At 45.6% G+C, this 23,632-nt stretch overlaps 4 protein-coding genes across 5 annotated transcripts; 3 read left to right on the top strand and 1 right to left on the bottom strand.

Moving 5' to 3' along the window:
* Positions 1-259: 259 nt before the first annotated feature.
* Positions 260-2,083, top strand: LOC127292086 (uncharacterized). Its single transcript, XM_051321435.1, has 4 exons — positions 260-648; positions 784-952; positions 1,287-1,381; positions 1,541-2,083. Exons 1-4 carry the CDS (start codon positions 343-345, stop codon positions 1,754-1,756), a joined length of 786 nt encoding a protein of 261 aa, XP_051177395.1. The 5' UTR covers positions 260-342; the 3' UTR covers positions 1,757-2,083.
* Positions 2,084-2,836: 753 nt separating this feature from the next.
* LOC127292085 (uncharacterized) lies at positions 2,837-6,142 on the top strand. Its single transcript, XM_051321433.2, has 5 exons — positions 2,837-2,974; positions 3,088-5,042; positions 5,252-5,456; positions 5,560-5,750; positions 5,821-6,142. Exons 2-5 carry the CDS (start codon positions 3,110-3,112, stop codon positions 5,916-5,918), a joined length of 2,427 nt encoding a protein of 808 aa, XP_051177393.1. The 5' UTR covers positions 2,837-2,974; positions 3,088-3,109; the 3' UTR covers positions 5,919-6,142.
* Positions 6,143-6,347: 205 nt separating this feature from the next.
* Positions 6,348-12,613, bottom strand: LOC127292084 (protein KTI12 homolog). The gene is made up of 10 exons (XM_051321432.2): positions 12,361-12,613; positions 10,876-11,044; positions 10,665-10,768; positions 9,920-9,976; positions 9,228-9,313; positions 8,797-8,882; positions 8,226-8,341; positions 7,444-7,494; positions 7,283-7,366; positions 6,348-6,819 (listed from the first exon to the last, which is right to left on the bottom strand). The coding sequence occupies exons 2-10, from the start codon at positions 11,027-11,029 to the stop codon at positions 6,655-6,657; spliced, it is 903 nt and encodes a 300-aa protein (XP_051177392.1). The 5' UTR covers positions 11,030-11,044; positions 12,361-12,613; the 3' UTR covers positions 6,348-6,654.
* A 249-nt stretch (positions 12,614-12,862) lies between these two features.
* Positions 12,863-18,429, top strand: LOC127292083 (short integuments 2, mitochondrial). Of its 2 annotated transcripts, XM_051321430.2 has the most exons (8): positions 12,863-13,258; positions 13,592-13,696; positions 13,832-13,909; positions 14,497-14,638; positions 14,710-14,780; positions 16,101-16,197; positions 16,386-16,597; positions 17,953-18,429. In XM_051321430.2, exons 1-8 carry the CDS (start codon positions 13,097-13,099, stop codon positions 18,196-18,198), a joined length of 1,113 nt encoding a protein of 370 aa, XP_051177390.1. In that variant the 5' UTR covers positions 12,863-13,096; the 3' UTR covers positions 18,199-18,429. The 2 variants fall into 2 exon arrangements, with proteins under 2 accessions (XP_051177390.1, XP_051177391.1); XM_051321431.1 differs by lacking the exon at positions 12,863-13,258 and having other exon boundaries at positions 13,592-13,711.
* Positions 18,430-23,632: the final 5,203 nt, after the last annotated feature.

Here is a 23,632-nt window from a genome sequence, read left to right as displayed (position 1 = left end):
TGCAATCACTCACACGGGTTTGGCTTGAATTGATCGCACATGGTCGACCATTTGATATTTCCTTCAAAATTTAGCTTCACCTAGATACCGATGCAATGCAAGGCAGTCAACCAAAAAAAAAGTGGAGAATATGACTGCCCTGGAGCGCAAATTTTGGTGCGACCTATCAAACACACGCAAAATAAACCCTTTGAGACTTGAGAATATGCTAGTAGTAATCATCGAAAAGCACGGCCGTCCGATCCTCTCCCTGCCTCTGCGCCGGCTGATCTGAACGGCGGGGGACGCTGATCGTCGCGAACCACCGGAAGCGGCCGCGAGTCACCGGAACCCCCATCCGCAATGGCGCTGTCGGTGCAGGCCGCTGCCGCGGCCGCCACTCCGCGCCTCCTCCTCCCTCTCTCACCCAGCCGCGCTGCTCCGGCGCCTCCTCACCTCCTCCACATCCGCGCCGTCGCCTCCTTCCACTCCCCTCGCGCGCTTGCGCCTCGGCGGGCGAGCGTGCGGGTCCGCGCGGGCGCTGGCGGCGGGCGGCGGAGGGAGTCCCCGTACGAGGTGCTCGGCGTGCCGCCGTCGGCCGCGCCCGCCGAGATCAAGCGCGCGTACCGGCGCCTCGCGCTCAAGTACCACCCGGACGTCAACAAGGAGGTGCGCGCGTACCCGCCTCTCCCCATTCATTCAAGCAGCAGGATTCAGCGATTGTAGCTTCGATACTGTTACACTTGTGAGGATTTGTTAGCATTCGGGTATCTGACGACTTACAACTCCTGGTATAAAATGCAGCCGAATGCGCAAGAGAAGTTTCTGCGGATCAAGCACGCGTACAACACGCTGATGAATTCGGAGAGCCGGTCCAAGTACGCAAGCAGCAGCAGCAGCAGCAGCCCTGATTCTTCGTGGGCTACTGGGAGCAGCAAATCAGCAGACTCAGAAGAGCAATTCTATGGGTTTGGTACTAATATCTCCTCTCTTCACCATTCAGAAAAATATATGCCCTCTCTCATTCTCTAACAAGCTGTATTATGGGGTTGTGAATTCTGTGCTAGTCGGTGAAATTGATGTCTAGCGGTGGTACACTTTGATAGTGGCAGTGAGATCCCATTGCAGTTTCCTGTCAAGAAACTAACTCCAGATTTATGACTCAATTTTTTATGACACAAAAGAAATTTTAAGATTCCATTCTTCTTAAAATCTGCATGTACATAGGATTGTGATGCAAATATATGAAGTGTAATCGGTCGCAGTATGTCCATTTTGTTGACACCACTTTGGTTCTGGTTTTGCAGGTGATTTCCTTAAAGATCTGCAAACCGAGTTTCAGAACTGGGAAGCCGGCCTGAATTCAGACCAGAAACCCCAAAGCCTGTGGGAGGAACTATCAGTAAGTTATCAACCACTGTTACTTGTTGTATATATTTTTTCTTGTAGAAAAGGATGGCGAATAGCCATATGGTAGAACAACGCAGATAAAGTTGCAACCTCTGACTACGATCTATGGTAAACACTTATCTGAACTCTCTCTTGCATTCTGCTCAATCAGGCGATTGGCGAGGAATTCGTTGAGTTCCTGGAGAATGAACTGAATATCGATGACTCAAGTACCGAGGAAGATGACGGGAATGACCCATACACACAGTTTGGAGGAAGCGGCAGAAGTTCTCAGCGTGACAATGCAAAAACAAATAGCTCCGATGATGGCGTGTCTGACATAGAGGCAGTTCTTGAGCAGCTGAAGAAGGAGCTTGGGCTGAGCTAAACCGTTTCACTATTTGCCCACTGCCTATTGCAGTTTGCTACTAACTTGTTCATATGAAGGTATTTCCTGAACGGATGTTCTCGCCGATGGCGGTTATAGTTACTGGGTATTGTAACTTAGCTGACAGAGCTCGTCGGTTCACCATCGAGCGTTTTGCAGAATGTATTGTTCCTCGTTTTCTAGGGCAGCACTTTATTACTTTTAGAAAGAAGAGAGGAATTGCTAGTTTGTATTTAAAATTTTGGTGTTGCTCTATTTCTCTCTTGTATTCACGGTATTTGGTATTACTGTTTTTCCGGTAAGAAAACATGTTCAATTTTGATGGAATCGTGGAGCAATACTCAGAACCCATAAACTTTACAGAAAATAGTTTGGTTCGGGCAAGAATTCTTTTGCTGAAAATCAGGTACTCATTTGGATCGGAGGCAGTCGGAGGGAGTAGTACAATTCATCCACAAGAGTCCCTGATTCGCCAAACCAAATGGGACTATAAATACATTCTGAAACTTTTTCTGTGACAACCTACATTATCAAACGATAGTTGCACCGTTCATGAGAAAAAGCAAGATAAAACTAGAGGATCGTAAAACTAGGTGTTCTATCGACCCAACTACATAGGGTTTGTTTCAGAAAACTTGTGCAACATTAAGGGCCTGTTTGGTTCCTAGCCACACTTTGCCAAGCCAAAGTTTGGCAATTTGGCATGTGTTTGGTTCTTGCCACACTTTAGAGCTGCCACATTTCACTAATCATATGACCCACTTGTCATAGAGTGAATTTTTTGCCAACTTTTGCCACACTTTGTGGCTTCCAAAATCCTAGCCACACTTTTGTGGCTGCCACACTTGCCAAAGTTAGGCTTGGCAAACTGTGGCTGGGAACCAAACAGGCCCTAAAATTAGGGAACGGTGGACAGGTACACGCGCCTGAGAGAAAGAGATACAGCATATTAAAAAAAGAAGAGAGAAAGAGATACAGAAAACCGGGACGTTTTGTTCACGAACCGGCCCAACGTAGACAATGTCCGGCAAATCGGCCCACCTAGCCCGGGTAGATCGATGGGCGAACCACCACGAGAACCCTAGCTCCATCGAAACCGAACCGCTCCGACGTCGCCTCCTCCGCCCCTGGTTTTCTTCTCCCCCACATCTCGCCCCGCCCCGCCCACGATTTCTTCCGCCGATTCCGTGGCGGCCGATTCAAAGACAAAAAAAACCGGTGAGTTTTCTCGTCCTCTCCCATCTCCCGCCTGGTTTAATCCGGCTAATTGCGGAGTAATCTTCTCGGATTGAGCTGCCACTCACACCTGCTAGTGGCGATGGTTGATGCAGCGCGGGAGCTAGCGCTAGCGGGATGGCGGCGACCCCGGCGGAGGCCGAGCCGGAGGTGCCGTCCGCGGAGGAGGAGGACGAGGGCGAGGAGGCCGCCGCCGAGGGCCCGGAGGAGATCGTGCCGATCGGGGCGCAGAAGCACGACCCGGCGTGGAAGCACTGCCTCATGGTGCGGTCGGCGGGGCGGGTGCGCCTCAAGTGCGCCTACTGCGGCAAGCACTTCCTCGGCGGCGGCATCCACCGCTTCAAGGAGCACCTCGCGCGCCGCCCCGGGAACGCCTGCTGCTGCCCCACCGTCCCCGCCGACGTCCAGGCCGTCATGCACCGCAGCCTCGACGAGGTCGCCGCCAAGAAGATGCGCAAGAGGTCACTCGCCGCCGCCATGCCGCTGTCGTACACCACCGCGCCTTCCCCCTCCAACGGCGATGTGGCCAGCCCCATCCACATGGTCCCGCTCAACCAGGTGCTCGACCCGCGCGCCGCGCCGCAGCTCGGGGAGACCCCGCCGTCCGAGATGGGGTGGAGTGCTGATACTGCTACTGCTACCAAAAGGAGGAAGAAGGCGCTGGCCGTCAGGCGCGCCCCGGCTACTCCTCCTCTCGCTCCTCAGTTCCAGCAGCAGCCTGCTCCTCAGACGCACCAGACTGGCATGGTGGCGCTCGACGCAGATGCGGCTGGCTCGGACAAGGACAAGGCGTGCATGGCAGTCGGGAGGTTCTTGTACGACGCGGGCGTGCCACTGGAGACAGTGAATTCCGTGCACTTCCAGCCGATGATCGACGCCATCACGGCATCAGCAAAAGGGGGGCCTGAGGCGCTCTCGTACCATGACTTGCGCGGCTCCATTCTGAAGAAGTCGCTGGACGAAGTGACGGCTCAGCTCGAGTTCTACAAGGGGTCATGGACCCGGACGGGGTGCTCTGTGCTGGCCGATGAGTGGACGACTGACAAGGGCAGAACCCTGATGAACTTTTCGGTGTACTGCCCGGAAGGCACCATGTTTCTGAAATCCGTCGATGCAACAGAAACGGTCACGTCATCAGACACGCTGTATGAGCTGCTGAAGAGTGTTGTTGAGGAGGTCGGAGAGGTAAATGTTGTCCAAGTGATCACAAAGAACTCCGAGGTTTATGCAGCGGCAGGGAAAATGCTAGGCGAGACATTTCCTACATTGTTCTGGTCTCCATGCTCTTTCCTGTGCATCGATGGGATGCTCGAGGATTTCAGCAAGGTGAAGGCAGTTAGCGATATCATAGGCCATGCGAAGGCCATCACGGGGTTTATCTACAACAATGCAGTTGCGTTGAGTTTGATGAAGAAATATCTGCATGGGAAGGATCTGATAGTTCCTGCAGAGACCCGTGCTGCTATGAACTTTGCGACACTGAAAAACATGTACAGTCTGAAGGAGGATCTGCAAGCCATGGTCAATTCAGATGAGTGGATTTACAGCCTCTGCGTGCTGCCAAAGAATCCTGGAGGGGTAGAGACGAGCAATACTGTTAATAATTTGCAAGTTTGGTCTTCTTGGGCTGTAGTCGTTCGTGCCACTGAACCACTTGTGCATCTTCTTAAGCTAGTCGACAGCAACAAGAGGCCTGCTATGGGGTATGTTTATGCTGGATTATACCAAGCCAAAGCTGCAATCAAGAAAGAGCTGGTAAGGAAGAGCGACTACATGCCTTATTGGAATATTATTGACCAGAGATGGGACAAGCAAATGCCACGGCCACTTCATTCAGCGGGTTTCTTCCTAAATCCACTCTTTTTTGATGGGATTCGAGGTGATATCTCGAATCAGATTTTCTCAGGAATGCTAGACTGCATAGAAAGGCTGGTGTCCGATGTCAAAATCCAAGATAAAATTCAGAAGGAGCTCAATATGTATCGGAAAGACGCAGTAGGTGATTTTCGTAGGCAAATAGCTATCCGAGCCCGGCGTACTTTACCCCCTGGTTAGTACTACACAGATTTTCTTCAACTTACTTTACATTTCTCAGGTTTATATATCAGCCTTGCACAAGATTACAGCTCCATTACTCACTAATAGTGACAGACATTGTAGATATTGTGCTGCTCTGACCTAGGATGTTGAAACATCAACTTTGCTTGATGATACTTGTGCATATTTCATCTGAACATCTTGTTTTACATTATCTTGCAGCTGAATGGTGGTATACATATGGCGGAGCTTGTCCGAATTTAACACGTTTAGCAGTACGTATCCTCAGTCAAACCTGCAGTGCTAAAGGGTGTGATCGGACACATATTCCTTTTGAACAAATCCATGACCAAAGAATGAATAACTTTGAATGTCAACGAATGCGTCATCTTACCTTTGTTCAGTGCAACCTACGGCTACAACACAGGTAAGGAAAGTCTCGCTATATTGAATGTTATCACCGATGGTTAATTTGAAGAAAAAATACTAGAAAAGCATGGATACAACAAGTGATTTGGTTTATATCACAGGCAACAATATAAGGCGAAGGCATTTGATCCTATCTCAGTAGACAACATAGACATAGTTGATGACTGGTTAGTGGATAGATCTGCACTGTCTTCGGGACCGACTGAGCAGCGTAACTGGATGGACATTAATCAACCATTCAACTGGGTCGAGACAGCAGGACTGGGTGATGAATTTGAGTCCTTCATTGAAGGTACATCCTCCTTTCTTCCAGTTTATTTGTGGGTGATGTTGAATGTTAAATTTCAAATTTTGTTTTGAAGGAGTTGCTGATGAAATGGTCCAAGGTGCTTCTCAAGGAACCCAGGATGATGACGACGATGATGATGATGACAACTCCAAGGATGAACCATGCCTATAGGTGAACAAGTTGGTTCTTGGATAACCTGTAAATGGATGGCCCATGGACGAGACCTAGCTTTGCCTGGTACAACCTTCCAAGTAGGACTTATTCAAGAGGAAAAAGGTTTTTTCCAAGTAGCAAAATGGATATGTACATTTATGGTTGTGTAATTTAGAATGTAATGTATACTTCGATGTTGACATACTTAGAGTTTTGCAATCTTAAATATCTTCCCTGGCCCATCAATGCTCTAAAATCCATCTCTTGCCCCTTCTCCAGCCAGTTTGAAACAGATTTGGTTCTGTTTCACTGCAGTGACAGTATCAACATTTTAAGTTTTTATACGAAGGCTGAAACCTCCCAGTATGGGAGAAGAATACGTACAAATGGATGGAGATGTTTTAGAGAAAAAAAAAGAAAACAAACCAATGCAGTGGACACATAATCTGTAGCCAATTTTCAGATATGTTGTCGCATAAATTATTTGGTAGTATTACCCAACTATGTAGTTACATGTTGTCACACTGGCCAAAACTACTAAATGGTACAAGAGGTAGCACATCCTGGTACATCCTGGTAACGTTCCCACATGAGAATACTTGAGGCGAAGTTCATGCAACCCAAACTATATCGTTACCCGCCCCAAAAGAAGCTTGATGAAGATCATGCCACCAATCACCTATTTTTGCTCAAGTATTTTGTCCCTTTGGATGTACAACAAGGCAGGACTAACTCGCCAGCGATGAGAGAACCATCACACACCGATTTCTCGGTTCAAATAGTCGACAAACATTCTCTTTGCGCTATCAGCATCTGTTGGTGGGGGTGGTCCGCTCAAGCTGTACTGCCCTGCCAGCTTGATGAAAGTGCGCCGGAGGCTCCGTAGCTCAGGCAGGCCAACCGATCTTTGAAGATTAATGTAACAGTCAGTTAAGGATCTCGCAACACAAGAAAAACATCCGAAGATGGCACAAGTTTTCTTCTCTTGATCACATGCAGTTGGGGTTGAATGAAGGCATCCCTTAAGATTACATTATCTCATGGCAAAAAAAAAAAGTGATTGCAATTCTAGACAGAGACCATGTGGACAGAAAACTACTCTACCTGCATAGTTTTGGCCTGCTTGATTTTTTCAAGTCATTTGCAAGTTTGAAAAACAAGTCATATGCACATATATATATGACACCTATGTACACAAAGGTTTTGATTGGGGAAGTTGTTATGATTACAAGATCTCCATGCTACAGGTTTATATACAACAGAACCTACAGCAAAGACATATTTTAATTTATAATTTTTGCAACACACAAAGATCGATATTTCTACTTATAACTTTTGCAGTAATATATTTTTCTAATATTTCCTCAAACAGTAAAGGATATAGTTGGCAAGTTAGGCCCAAGAGAAATCTTATTCATGGTAAGCCCAAGACCAGACTGCGCCTCAACAATTGCACTGACCACCTCCTGCAAAATACAGTTTATATTACAGGTTTGCAGTTTCTTCTAAAAAAGATATCATGAACAAAGAAAACTGCCATTACCTGTGTTGCTTTGTCCATCTCATAGAGGGAATTGGCTTCAGTAGTCCGTACCTACAATATTATCAAAGTCAGGATTTGTTCAAATCTACAGGAACTACTATGAATAGAAAAGTATTTGGCTATTTGCAGTTGGACATACACAGTATTTTCACAATATTTTTGTTTAAATATGTTTTTCTACATTTGCACCATCGGGAATTCAGAATAGCGGATCTATTTTGACATATCACCGAGCCTAGCCCCACATGGTTCCGCATTTGGAGCAACCAAAAAAGTTTTTTTGCATTCACAATATCGGGGATTCAGAATAGCAGAATCTGTTTGACATATCAGCGAGCCTAGCCCCTGTGATGGCTAGAAAACTAGCTGCATGGGGAGCAACAAATCAACTAGATCTTGTGTGCAAGAATTGCATGCATGGACAACACTTTATTAACTACTACAGATTTTAGCAGGGGCTTCTCTAGGAAATGTAATTAACCTCCAAGAGTTTGGATTATTGAGATTGAAGCAAACAGCCCAAGGAACTTTTTCTTAGCTAAGAACCAAATGCACCCATAGTGTAACGTTGAAAAAAGCATAGGAACTAAACATACATCCATTTTCTTAATATGTTTTTGTATCGGCTGCAATATTATGGTGCAATGCCAAATTTATGCAGGTATTAACAGATTACCAAATAGTTCTGGAACATATTACGTATGAATTAGAAGAATATGCAGTTGCTGTCAACCAATGATATATTCAAGAATTTCTTCGTTAGAAAAATATTTTACACTTACTGACTGAGTGGCTATTGTAGGCTGGAGTACTTTCACGTCTCTTGTTTTTGAATCCACCTTCTTAGTCAAATATGACACAGCCTCACCAATAACAGGGGACGATTCCACAATTCCCTCTAATAAAAATAGTAGACAAAACAGATCAATCAAATGGGATGATGAAAATAGGGGGCGGCACTAGGCAAGTATAGTAACCATTTGCTGGGTGGTACTAATTCGTAATAAGTAATCTGTGTAACAGATACAAAACTGGACAGAAAGGATTGTGAAAAGAAGCTAGCAATTTTCTGCCTTACTATAATTAAATAATCTACTAAAAAAGTTACCCATCCAACCAATCACATGTGCGACCTTCTAAAACAATAAAACCCGATAAATTTTGAGGTTCAACCAAATAGCAAAATGACAGAACATTTACTATGGTGAGTAGTGCATAAGGCACTAGACATATCACATATGTGATACTAATTGGACAAAATTAGACATAACTTGAACAGTAGATTAGTTCTGATTCAGATCACGCATACCATGAAAATAAACTAATCATACAAAACAAGAACGATTTGATTACCTCTAGATGGAAACAATTCAAAGAGAGGAGAATCCCAGCGGCTACGCCTATCAGGCCTCTCAAATCTCCTCGCCAGATCTTCAAATCTGTCAAACCAAAATAAATCATGAGAGCAATGGCACCTGCCTGCTTGGTAAATGTAGAGACAAATAATCGATCATTTTCCCCATAAACCCAATATAGTAAAAAAGGCTTCCATAGCTTATCAATTACTTCAGTGATTTGAAACAATAATACAAAAGTTATATAACATATGTGCAATTTGAAATCAGAAAAAAAAAAAGTAACTGCAGCATCTACCTCATTCATAAGAGGTACTTCCTCTGTTCACTAATGTAAGACTAAAAGGTCTTGCATTAGTGAACGGAGAGAGTAATACATTTTCCAAACAACAGGTCGACAAGATCCAGAAGACAAAATATCTTGCTTACATATTACTATCATATGAGGGTTCTCCTTTCTCCTGACGCTTGACATTCCATTCTCTACAATGGTCCACTTCTGTATCACAAAAGAACTGAAACATAAAAGATGGAGTATGAACAAAATCACTTTTGATTGTACATTTACAATATTCAATGGTGCAAAAGCATAAACTCGCCAATGGTTTCTACATGCGCACTTTTCAAAAGGATCCTCTATGTAGAACATAATCATGGTTTGCAAATTATGTAACAAAAATACTTTAGAAGCATCCATTTGGTAATGCTATCTTACTTTTTTTTGAAAGGTAGTTTCTCATTTAGAGAAACTAATATACGCTGACACATGGTAATCACTGGAGAGAACTGAATCCAGGTCAGATGTCAGTTCCATGCGCTCCAATTTCTTATATTTATTTAATTTCTGAACTGTCATTTCAATGTTAGTGGGTCTTCACCAGTCATGAATCACATCAAGTTACTCATGTTAGCTCTCATTTTATGTGCCATTAGCCCATTAATGATTATCTTATTGTCTCCAGATTGCTATTGTGCATGACTTATGTTGCTAACCAAACACAATACTTTCAGAACACATAATGTCATCTACACATCATGAATGTTTTCATTATGTTATGCTAAAACTAGTGCAAAACTATTATTGCAAAATGAAAGTAATAGTAAATAAGACATCTGATTACCACACAATATCTTATTCCCGAGGCACGTGCAAGACACCACAACTCATATCGGTACCCCTGCATATTATAGGTAAAAATCACCATGCTTGTATTAGAAGAAACAACACAAATTGCAGAATCTACTTCATACATGTTACATTAGAATTCATACAGCACATAGGTGCACTGATGACAATAGAAGTCAGTTATATAGGCTGCACGCGTTTAGAAGCTACAGTATTGTATCACTGATCTATGTAGTGCCTATCTGAATGCATGCATACAGAATTCTCAATGACCATCATTTACTGAAGCATGAGTGTAAAACTGAAGCACTGGGCAGAAAAGAAAAGAAAAAAGGCTCATATAGCCTACATGGCTTGCTTTCATGTACTAGCTTTAAAAAGGTAACTATCATACGCAAGAAAAGAAAAACATTTTCTGCTTTGTTGAACCAAAAAAAAGTGATAGTGTTTGTGCACACCTTTTGGCCAGTATTAGACAGATAAGTTGGACATTGAAAGACAGTCAACTTGACTTGGAAACTGAATTTTTTTTGTGGGCTGGAAAAACGTAGCACAGGGAGGTTGCCACCATGATTTCGTTAAGTTTTTTCACTGATCACACTATAAAAATTGCAACAATGACATACATAAATATGATGACCATACAATTCTACTTCTATCTTATATTACTAATATAATTGAGAGCGAAGTAGTGATTGCAAGTTGCAACAATAGAATAAAAGACTTAGTACTGGCCTCACCTTAATATTGTTCAAAGAATCCACGATGATTATGCTGTCCCGAGACACAGACCTATCAACTTCTGATCTCAGAACTCCTCTTAAGTTTTTCTCCACAACCATATCTAAGGAATAAACATAGAAAATTGGTAGAAGGAAATGAGTGGATGGAAGAAGAAGAAAAATTTAATAGTAGCATAGAGAAAACATGTGGACTAAATATCAACAATACCTTTGTAGCTATCATTGCGCCCAAGATGAAGCGATGACTCGTCAATGACGCGGACAGTGATGTCAGCCATGGAGGAGCGAAGAGCGGCAGTGAGACAAGCTGCAGCCTCTGACTTGCCGCTGCATGGCTGGCCACACATCACCACAAGTGCCATCGAAAATGTAGAAACCTTAGGAGATGGAGAGAACAAAAGCACGAGAACATGGTTATCTCCCTTTAGCCACAAGATATGTCACTCTGTGCAAAGATTGCTCTCTACCTTATTTCTCGGTCCGAAAAAGTTATTCTTGAGTAATTCACTATAGTATTCTCTATATTGTTTATTACCTTAAATGCATGTAAGTCTTTCTGAAAAATATTATAGAGAAGAGATTCCCCACGACTCTCACACCTCGTTAGTGGGCACTACTAAAATTTCAGTTAGTTGGGTATGTACTCAATTCGTTGCATGTATGCACAAGTTTAGAGATCTTTTGGTCTTACTGATAATAAGTTACTTCAACTAGGATGATGAGATGGTTATATCACGTTTAGTTTCAGTGAATTGGAACAGGGGAGAGCCCTATTCTTTGAATCTAAAAAAAATTGGTAGACTGGGTGATTAATTGGTTATTAGAACCAGGGGCAGAACCGGATGGTGTGCTGAAAATTGGTGGATGTCAGTTTGCTTCTAAGGTGGCGTTTGGTTCAGAGGATTTTTTGCAGGATTTCCGTAGAATTGCATTCCCATGGTATCTTTTCCTCTGAGAGTGCTCAGGACAAGGGAAACATGAACAGTATTCCAGAGGAAAAGTCGCTGATTCGTACCGATTCCATAGGATTGCAAAAAATCTGCCCGGAGCTCACTTTTCGGGCTTGCGTCGCTCGATAGGGCTGATCCACGGGGGATTTGAATAAAAAAAATTCAATCCATGCTTGTACGTGAGGTGAAAAGCATGAGAAATGACTGCACAGCCTTTTGAGAAACCTGAGACCGGCTCTTTGCAAGCATAAAATAGTCTAGGAGCTGCAAGAGTATAGAAATTTTCCTGTACGGGGATACAAAAGATAGCACCAAATCAATGATTTGGTCGAACTGACCCTCCCATGACCACATCAACAGTAAAAGAAGAAGAACCAATCGCCACCTTCAAGATATCAAGAATGGTTGGCATGGAGCTAGATCAGCACACTCCCTTCTAGCAGCATCTCCAATGTCTGTATCCAAGTCCCCAATAGGTGCCCGGAAATAGGATCCGGAACAACAATATTCGGACCGAGTTGAAACACGAGGATTGGCAGACAATGTTGCTACTTGCTTGACTTGAAACTGAAGGTTCAATTTGGAGATGTTTTTTTTAGTTTGTCGACGAGTTGCTTTGGGTTGGGTATTGAGATCAATGGATAAATAATTTTCATCTTCTTATTCTAAAACAAATTTACTGAATGATTCAAATCATGTCTTGAAATACAGATTACGCATTACAATATTGGAGCAGAGATTACCTTAGCCCTTAGGGCTTAGTCAGCAAGAAGCAGAGGGGGGGATCAGAAGCTCGCGATCACAGCCAACAGAGTCTGCGTAGCCAGCTGCGAGCGTCTAGCAGAGGGCAGAGGCGGTCGCTGTCCACCGCGGCGAAGGCAGCACGGCGTCTACAGCAGCCGAGCAGATTAGGAGTAGGGCCGGGATGGGATGGGGGTGTGGGGGTGGGGGAGTAGGACGGCGGGGGACGGGGCGATGGGGAAGCTGCGGGGGGCGGCTCGCCGGCGATGAAGTTGCGGCGCGCGTGTCCGTCCACAGCGATACAGGGACAGCTAGAGGGAGCAGAGCAGGGAAGGGAAGGGTTCGTTCTGATCGATTCGTTCCTGCTCGCACGTGTTGGACCTTGGACAGTTGATGGGCCAGCCCAAATCTTAAATCTATAAAGATGGCTGGGTCAAGAAAGTTTTTATGGGCCAGGCCCATGGGCCTCGTTCCCGCTTCTTCCCCTCCACGCCCGCCTATTCTCCCGGCCGCTAGGGCCCCCGCCGCCGCTGCCACGCCTCACCTGCAAGCCTATTCCGGCCGCCCGCCTCGGCACCCTCCGCTCTCAGCCACCCCGCGGCGGCCACCGCTCGCCGACGCTGCTCGCTTGCGCGGCGTCAGCTACTCCAGCTGTTCTCTGTTCTCTCAACTTGTAAAGCTGTTCGCAACGACGGGCGTCGCGCCTTCGCCGATTAGTCCGGGGGCAGCGCAGCCAGGATGCGGGGTCTGACGCGGGCGGGGAAGCGCGCCGGCGAGATGGCCCTCAACGCTGGCGGCGGAGCCATCAACTGGTTCCCCGGCCACATGGCTGCCGCCTCGCGCGCCATCCGCGACCGCCTCAAGCTCGCCGACCTCGTCATCGAGGTCCGAGACTCCCGCGTAAGTCCTGCACGCTCCCGTCCACTTCCCCCCTCATTTACTTACTGCCCTGTATGGGAAGTGTCGCGTTCTTGACATTGTGACTGTTGGAGATGGGCCGGCGGCTACTGCTGCTCGGACGATGTTCGATGAAATGCCGTTCTTACATGCGACTTAAGAGACGGTCCTGGAACGTGATTTCCTGAAACACATTTTCAAAATAGAGCATAGGTTCTGGGTGTGTTATAAGTACGATTGAGGAGAAAGTAGCATCTATAAAATGGCGAAATATGCTTCTGTTTGCTTGTTGTGTTCTCTGATCACTTGCTTGCAACTAATGTAACTTATGACCAGATCCCATTGTCATCAGCGAACGAAGACCTTCAGCCGGTGCTTTCAGCCAAGAAGCGTATCCTTGCTCTAAACAAGAAAGATCTAGCGAATCCCAATATAATGAATGTAAGCAGTAGTTAGGTCAGGCTCTTCAACACTTAATTTGATGTGAATTTCCCAGAGTTCATCCTGTTTTTTTTTTTCGATACAATGAGATATAAATGTTGATACTCATTAGGCCGTGTTTACACAATTGTGCAGATGTGGCTTGATCATTTCGAATCACGCAAGCAGGATTGCATCTCAATAAATGCGCACAGCAGCAACTCTATAAATCAGGTTGGCTAACTTTTGATTTCATGAGTATTTATCCATTTTTCGTTTGTAAACCTCACAGGATATCTGTAGCTGTAGTGTACTGTAAGTATCAGTTAGGTCAGGTGTTAAGGTCTGAAACTTGTTGCAACTTTGAGAGTGGAGTTCATTTACCTGATTAGCAATTGTAAGCGTGAATGGCCGCCTAGATCACTTGCTGAAATTCTATACTCTGCACTGGCAAAGATCGTTTACAGCCAGAACCTTCCACTGCTAGGTAGTCTACTAGGATTCTAGACTTAACCTGTGATGACATGTACTGCGTTAACTTAATAGGACACACTGAACCTTCATAGTAGCTATCACCCCGTCAATGGGAATATAACTTTGAGTAGACTTCCGCTAGGATGCAGACTCATGGAACTGTGTCTTGTATGATATTGACTGGATTTTTTATATCTTTATCATTTTATTTGACTCAACCGCCTTTAAGCTTCGTAAGTATTATAACTGCACTGGTTTTTCAGTTTCATCTTGACCAGATGGTACTTTGCTTTCTTTAGTTTCAGTGTAGGTTTAACTCATCTAATGTTTGCTTCGGCAATTAACAGCTACTTGGGCTTGTAGAGTTGAAACTAAGGGAAGCAATCATGAAAGAGCCCACACTTCTTGTTATGGTAGTTGGTGTCCCCAATGTTGGAAAGTCTGCACTCATAAATGCCATTCATAGAATTGCCATTTCTCGATATCCAGGTATGTCCATTATAATAGAAACATTTTTTTGTTTCATTGATAATCCATGTTTGTTGTTTCGCTAATCCCAGAGAATGATAAGATAAAGCGGGCTAGGGTAGGACCACTTCCTGGAGTTACTCAAGACATTGCAGGATATAAGGTGGGGCTCTAAAGTCACTGTTTTCTCAGCACGACTGAACTTATGAATAGATCTTTTCAAGGTGTTGTTATAGCACTAGATACCAAGAAAAAACTCCAGATAACCCATGTTAACCTGACTGTTTCGTAGGTTGTATTATGCATGTGAATGCCTGCCCAGCTGCGTCATATCTGAGACATTTTTTCCTTTTTCTTTATAATATGGGAAGATACAAACTATTTCTTTTATATATATGGGCAGATCTTGCTTTGTAGCTCCATGTGGCAACTAAATTAGCTACCTACGGGCCTAGAAGTTCACAGAATAAGATCTTAGTCAGGACATTTAGGGCATGTACAATGAGGCGCTTAAAAGCAGACACTAGGATCCAAATCCTGGACTATCGGCAGTTACCAGGTTCAATCCCAGCCTTGGCTATAGCGTCGATGCAAAACTTTACGTCTGGCGCTTGACCTTTTTTAGGCTCATGGTATGAAAAGCAGGAGTGTCCGATGGCCAACGGAACGGAAGCGACCCAAATAAGCGCCCACTGTTGCAAGCTCGGGCGTTTAGGAGATAATCTAATTTGATGCTAATTTCCTTTTTGCACTTAAACACCTATATTAGCGTCTACCATTGTACATGCCCGTATGAGTCTTCTCCATGCTACAACTTTAACTATAATATGTGGAGAACATAAGAACAAAGATGCATAAGAAAAAACATGCCAGGAATTGCCTTGCTTCATTTTTTATCTCAATTTTCATCGACCTTTCGTTCTGTTTACGATTTAAACATATTTAATGCGACAGGCCACTTGGGCATTGAACCCAAGACCCAGTACGTTTCATTTAGAGCATGTTTGGTTGGCTTCCACACTCTACCTTACTTGTGCCTTGAGCATGACTAGCCACAGTTTTTGTGGCTGCCAGTTTGCCACACTTGTGACAGAAGTCGGCTAGGAAATGACTATGACAAATGGGGTAATTAGAACGCTGCAATTGTGGCTGCAACCAGACACCATCCTAACTTGGCTGCCTAACATTTGGCAAAGTGTGGTTACAAAGCGAATGTACCTAGCACATGCCAGCCCAGCATATGGCATATGTGGCCTTGTCACTGGTACTTATACCCCGACTTCACTCCCTTTCACGACATCATTCAGCTAAATAAATTTCAACTGTCCACACATGACACCACTGTGACAAACTGACAATGAGCCTTTTTTCAACTCAGTGCATTTGTAGCAGTGCAAGCCATTTCTAGGGACGGCACCTTGTTGTTTGTCTCTTGTGTTGTGATGAACTGAGTACATTTAACAGTAAGATGTGTTTTGGATAGATTTCAAGCCAGCCGAGCATTTACGTGCTTGATACACCAGGTGTTCTAGTGCCAAGCATTCCAGACATGGAAACGGGTCTGAAACTTGCTCTGACAGGTTAGATTCTTAGTTTATGCTGTTCTTTCTCTATAAGCCAACAACTTATCTGAAAAAGCAACATAATTGGTATGCCTTCTTCAATGATGATGACGCTGTATTTACTAGTTATACTCTCCACTGAAACTGGAATTTTCACATACTTGTACTGCCACATTATAATATTATCTTTTTTTGTTTATCTGCAGGAGCTGTCAAAGATTCGGTGGTTGGAGAGGAGCGTATAGCCAAATATTTATTATCTCTTCTCAATATTAGAAAAACCCCTCTACATTGGGAGCGGTTGCTTCACAGAAGAGGAGAATTTGATGAAGAGCCATGTGACAGTTCTGTGAAAGGATCTAGAGAGTCACTGCGGAGGAGGAATCGTATTAACAACTCGGATGCCGTGTATGTTCAGGTAGTGACTCTTACCAGAATATGCACTACATTAGTTGTCTTTATTAAGTGACATGTCTAGTGCAAACCCATATCCAGGTGCTATGAAGCACACTTTTCTTGAAGGCCATCAGCTGACATTTTGATGGATTAGATTTATATATGTTAGAGGATCACATGGATGGTCATTTTGAAATAAATGATAATCCCGTGGAGATTAGATGCTCTCCTTCAATTTTATTGTTCTACTCTACGCAGCTAGCTGCATGCAGTGTAAGTGTCAGTAACTGGCACATTAGTTCCAAAGTAATTTTTAAGTGCCTTTTTTTAGATATTACTTATCTTCTAGGTATACACTTTTATAATTTACTTTATTTTCATTATGTAATGAAGCCACAATGTTAAATTCACTACTAGCTGGGACTAGCAATAGGCAAAGTCAGGTCAATAACAAACATTACATGTCCATCTAGCTTTTGGTTAGTTATTCACTGCCATGCTGTAACAACTCTGTTTTAATCTCTGCAAATTAATTTATTAGCTTGAAGGTTTGCTCAGATTGTGTGTAGGGCAAAGTTTCAGTGGATTTTGTGTGGTTTTGCTAGCAATAACAGTAAGAAGTAGTAAATTTATTCGCAAAAATAAACTATTCATCGTAGAAGATCTTGTGCTGGCATGTCTTATGTTGGCATACATTGATTAATACTAGACGTTGATGTTTTATGTACCTTTCATAGCTTCAGACATTTTCTGCAGCAGTATTCTGTCTTGCAAAGTTGCAAGGAATAATGATAACTTTGTTCCTGTGTAAACTAGTTTAATACTGTGGCGGAAGTTGATAATTTTTGAAGCTGCAACCTTTAATTCACTGCAAATTAAACTATGAGCGTCGAGGATTTCTCAAAATATGCTTGTGTGCATGAGTGTGCGGGTGCAAAATTGGATTTCAGCATATTTTGTGGCTATGCTATTGCTAGCTAGAAATTTAATGGAGAATTTGTTCACGGATGAGAATTTATTCGCCATTGGATATCTGTTGTTTGCATTTTCTATGTTGGTAACTTGGTATACAGTATGCTAGATTTTTTTTTTATTTTCTTTGCGGGAGAGTGTGCTAGATTATCAAGTTTTTATCTGCCACTTTTCATAGCTTCAGATCTTTTGTCACTCCAGCATTCAGTATTCTGGCCTAGTGTGTTGCAAAGTTGTAGGGAATAATGCCAATAGATGATAATTTTGTGTTAACTGAACTTATTTAGGGTCATGGCAGCTGATAATTTATACTCATTATAAATCTCTTTTGTTTTTTCCTTCCAATAATTACAAGTCATGTATTTCCTGAAGTAGTTACCATCCTCGTCCTGCCTCTTGTTACAGGACATGGTGATGGAGGTTCAGAGAACGCTGTGCAGTACAACCATGGAATTCACAGGCAACCTCGATGAAGATAACGAGCTGGAGAGTCTGATCGACGTGCAGCTCGTCGCGCTTCGGAAGGTGTTCAGGATACCCCACAAACCGCTCGATGAATCACACGGGGCGGTCTCCAAGAAGCTATTGACTCTTTTCAGAGCAGGGAAACTCGGTCCGTTCATCCTCGACGACCTTCCAGGCCAGCAGTGAAGGAGCCAAGATTCCCTTGCCTATGAGAGTTCTTGGGCAGTAATGCGATGTATCGCAAAACTATTCAGTACTACTCATGGATAATGCAGGCAGTAGTCTCTGGTGTTGTAAAATGTTGGCTTCTGTCGCTGGGTAGAACTTGTAGGATTGGTTTCTTTCTGTTTTAGAATCAGAGATTCGTGTACTCAGTTATCCTTTATTTGTGTCAAATGAATCATTTGTTTACACACAGAGAGAGCCATGTCCGTTCAAGATGTGTTGGAAAAAAGAAGAAACTAGTCAAAATCGTTTCCTTTTCGTTCGATCTGGTTTCGAATTCTGGTATTGTGGAAGGAAGCAGAGAGTTTCCAACTGGGTTTTGTTCCCCTTTCCATTACTTTGCATAACGGAAATACAGATTTCAGAACAGAGTTCACGACTAGCAAAAGGAAAAAGAGGAACAGAAAAAGGAAGCAGAGAGTTGGGATTCGAAACTTTTTTTTTTTTTGAACAAGGGGATGGCCCGGAAGGGCCTAGCTGCATCAATTCTGTCGGTGGGAGTACAAGTTACAGAGGAACCCAGAAAAAGAAGAAAGTACAAAGCAGTCCTCAAATATAACAGAAAGGACCCTAGAAGGATTCGAAGAAAAGCAATCGGGTCCATCTTCTCCACCGTAGCAAGAACTCCACTGCCGGCCACACATGGCAGCTCCGGGGACGCAACCACTTGGAGCAGCAAGCGCGATGAACACCAGCAGGAATCCTTCGAAGGGCCTCCGCCATGGAGGTTGGATTGACGCCATCGGCGCCTGGAGTGGCTGCCGCATCAGCCAAAGATCACGGTGACAAACTAAGGCCACCATGTGTGGAACTCCAAAACGCAGCAAGAACTCCCCATGGATCACCAGATCAAGCCACCACCATCCATCTTCCGCCACCATGGCGGCGAGATCGAGAGAAGCAACCAAGATTCCGAAATCCACCCAGCAACGCTTATTGAAGGAGCCCGTACCGAAAACAACTTCTCCAACCTTCCTCCTCGGGAGCTTGTCGAAGAAGCTCGGCGACGGCTGCCTGGTGTCGCGCCAGTACACCAGAACAGAAGAACTCCGAGCACCAGCCTTATTGTCGGAGATCCTTGCGTCAGTCTCCATCGCCAGCAGCAGCTCGTGCCACCAGAGCTTCGTAGCGACGAAAACGAAGCACAAGCCGTACCAGATCCGGCCGGACAGATCTAGTAACCTACTCCCAAACGCCATAGAGGACAACTCCACATAGGGAAAACCTAGATCAAAACTAATCCTACTACTACTTCCGGCGCCTTTCCTTTGCCTACTCGAGCCAGCAACGCCGGCAAGAGCGGCTCCGGTCCAGCCCGGCAGCGCGGAGGAAAGAACCAGTCGAACGCGACTTCGGGAGAGAACGAGAGAGGTGGGACTCTCGCGTCAGTAGCTCCTACTCCTACTAAAAAACTTCTGTTGATGCTGTAGTTGAGTGGGATTCGAAACTTATTCCGTTCGTTCCAAATTAAAAGGATGTCTATAGATCGGTTCTTGAGAAAAGCCCTAGCCGTCCCGACTCAGCCTCCTCCATAGATCGGTTCCCCCTCCTCCGGCCGGCTTCGCCGGCATCGGGAGGAGTGGGGAACCCGATCTATGAGTGGAGTTTTCAATAAAAGTAGTCTTTTCAGTAGTCTATGTTAGGTTTTTGGTCGCCGTTTTCTTGTTGGTTTCCCCGCAATGGAGATGGCATCGTCTGCAATAAGTGATCTTCGGCCTTTCGTTCGACGACGAGATCTCCTTCCCGACATCAATGGTGGTGCTGAAAGATTACAATTATCTAGGTATGGGTGTTCAGATCTTACTTCGCCAGATCAATCTTGGATCTTTTCTCATGGCTGCCGCGAGGAGGATTATCCTCGCAGTTCTTGTCCCGGTTGCTACGTCCTCGGCAATGGTGATTCGTATTCTCGGCTCTCCATCAACGTCGACAAGGCGGATCGGTTTTTATTCCCTGACATACTGGTGTTGGTACTCTTGCCGATGTTGATTGACTACTTTAATGGTTGCGCGCGTGCACGCAGCCTTGGCATTGCGGCTCAAATTAAAATTATGGGAGAACCTTCGTTGGTATTTACAGGTCTATGGTTTGTTATCTATCTTTGGCTGCCTTCAGAAAAGTACAAGATTATATCTTGGAAGAAGAAAGAGTTTGAAGACCTCGAAGATTTGCTAGTATCTTTTAGACTTTATTTTGTAATCGTTGGAGACAGCTCGTGTATCTCTACCATGTACTATTTGTTATTATGAATATATGTGGTATTGATTGTCAAAAAAAAAAAAAAAAAAAAAAAGATGTCTATGTTACTGCCCGTCCGTTCGATCCGTTCAGAGTCGATGGCCGCCGCCGGGCAGCGCCAGCGCCTTCGGGCCTTGGTCATGGTCCATGACTCCACGGAGGGCTACCTCGTCTACAGGCTGAATCTCAAGCATCTATTCTCCGGCAAGGACGACGACGAAGAACTCGCCACACAGCTGCGCAGCTTCCCGAGCCCCGTCGCCCGCTTCCCGGCCCCCAGCCTGAACCTCCTTGCCTTGGCCCCCTCCGGCACCGACGTCATCGTCGCGGCTTCAGGCGACCGCCGGACCACGTTCCACAACACCGACTCAAACTCCGCCTCCTCCGGCCCGGACATGCACGGCGAAAAGTGCCGGCCCGTCCTGCTCCCCGTCGGAGACGACATGTTCTTCGCCATGTCCGAGCACACGTGGAGCTTCGACCACCCGGGCATCCACTACGAGGCTCTCGTCCGTACCACCGGCCCCCGGCGCTGGGCCTGGCGCGCCCTCCGGGAGCCGCCGGTGCGGACCGGCCCCCGACGCGCCCCCTGCTGTACGGCGACTGGCTACTTCGTCGCCGGCACGCGCGTCTGGGTGTCCTTGCACTCGGAGGGCACCTTCTCCTTGGACACGGCGCGCCGCCTGTGGCGCAAGGAGGGCGCCTGGAAGCTGCCCGTGAAGGGCCGGGCGATCTTGGTCCCGGACCTCCTCGGCGGCGGCGGCCGGCAACTGCTCTTCGGCTTCTGCTCCAATGAGTTTCGCTTCTGCGCCGTCGACGTGGAGGCCAGGCCGCCGGTGATCCTGCGGGAGTGGGAGCAGGACCACCGCAAGGACATGCGCACCGGATACATGTTGTACCATGACCCCGCCGAGCTGGCCTACTTCGGAGGCGGCCGGTTCTGCATCTCCAGGCTCACCCTCGTGGAGAACACCAACCCGCCACGCTTCGCTCTCACTCTCATGGCGGTCGAGGTGACCCCGGAACTGCAGCTGCTCAAGCGCAACGTCCGCTCCTACTTGATGTCGCCATCTGGGGTGCTTGGTTGCTTGCTCCCCGCCCCGGCCGGTGCAGCCGAGCCTCCGGATGAGATGGAAGTGGTATGAATAGACACACCGTGGATCGTCGTCTGATCAAATTGACTCTTCCCTCTTTGATGCTTGCACTAAAATCACCATGCGGAGTGGCAATATTGCTAAGCTCTGGACTTCAAGATGGGGCTGCATGCTCCGGCTGAGATGGCGCCAAACTTGTTCAACCTGAAGAGATTAAAAGAGGCGTTTTGTGGTTAAAAAACTTTGGGTTGAACAGGGCATGGTGAATGATAAATGCATGAGAGGGCAGAGGTTCAGCTCAGGTGTGGATCAAATTGCAGGACGTAAACCTTTCCAATGAGGATGATCAAATACGCTGGACTCTCACTGTCTCGGCTCAGTACAGCTTAGTACAGCTTAGAAAGCCCAGTTCTTTCTATATACTAGATGACCCGTTGCGCTATCGCGCAAGTGCAAATGAAAGCGTATTAATATGTCAATGGATGCTGACATATAGGACGATAATTTAATAAATAATTTATTTTGGTGCTTAAATCTACTACCTCCGTTTCAAGGAATAAGGCGCACTCGTTTTACGTGTTTTTTGTTTAACCAAGAATTACTTTAAATAGATAAAAATTATTTGTATGAAATTAGTATCATTCAAAAGTTCTTTTCAATACGAATCCAACAATACTAATTACATACTAGCATAAATACCCGTGCGTTGCTACGGGTTGACTACACCCACAAGAAGAAAACAACGTTGACTAATGCCCTTCATCCTCCCACCACCGTGATTATTTATATTTTTCTGCTCGATGTCACCATCCGATACTGAAGCATCGCCTAGGTCTAGACCCATCGCAGCGGCGGACCCATGAATTTGTCGAAGCCTAGGCGCACCGCAAGACAATACTGAAAAATTTATCGGACAACTATAAGCATCACATGGACCTCACCGAAGATGGGGTCGAGGAGGCATAGACTTAGGGTGCGGTCGGGTACGTGTGATCGGTGAGCTTCTTCTTGGTCTCCGATGGCCGACAGGATTAGGGTTGAGGTTGCTGTTGTGGGTGGATCGCGAAGATGTAGAAGGTTTATAGGGAGGGGCGGGCGTGGCTGACTGGCGGACGTGGGTGAGGTGGGGCAGCGAGGCGACGACACATAGCCATGGTAACGCCAGTGTGGCCCCGGGCCCAGCCCGCGCCATCGTCCATGGTAGAACCCGCAAGACCACCAGAAGCTTGAATTACTATGCGGTGTGCTCTCAAAGTTGGGGGGAGGGTGCGGCGGCGGACGACTATTCATAGGGAATAACAGCATCTAGGAAGACCAGAGTTAGCCACTGGTGGCGGTGGTGGTGAGGGCAGGAGGCTGGGCAAATGTGGAGAATCTCTTTTGACTTTTCCGCTCGGGCAACAGGGACGCTGTGTGTGCCTATGACCCATCGTACTGCACTATCCGGTACATAGAGGGGTCATCAGAAATTTATGTGCATAAATAATGTAACCATGCATAATTAAACTTTAGAGTAGTCTCATAACAAATCCATCAAATTTATAATTACCACGTCGTACTGTCATAGTGATCTGGTGTATACATAACAGAGTAAAAAATTTGCACAACTATTTATTAGAAGAAAAAGCAACAACATTTAAAACAGTAGCTTGCAAAGTTTAGCCTGATGCATACATAAGCCGATGATAGATTAGCAAATTCATCGCATTTGCTTTTCCCTAGCAAATCAAAGTTTGCCTAGCTATCTATTGCAATCAAAATTAGCTCATAAATTCCCAAAGGCCAGCGCCTTTAGCACCTGTCATCTCGTGAGCGTGCACACGCACGCGCGTCACGGACGCATCGGCAGCGAAGGCCTCAATACATCTCGTCCACCTCTCTTCTATTTTTTTTCCCCAGTTGCTCTTATCACGAGCTGACCAAGGCAGCAGAGTCCGGGTATAGAGGCTCCGCTCCCGCGGCCCCGAGTGGTGCGCTGCCGGGCGGCCGTGCTCCGCTCCGGCCAAAGGAAAGGGCCTAGGCCTCTGGCCACTGACGCCCACTCTTATCCCCTGTGGTCAACG

Source organism: Lolium perenne, chromosome 4 (genome assembly GCF_019359855.2).
Source record: "Lolium perenne isolate Kyuss_39 chromosome 4, Kyuss_2.0, whole genome shotgun sequence".
Lineage (NCBI taxonomy): Eukaryota > Viridiplantae > Streptophyta > Magnoliopsida > Poales > Poaceae > Lolium > Lolium perenne.
This window is presented reverse-complemented; position numbering and strand designations above follow the sequence as displayed.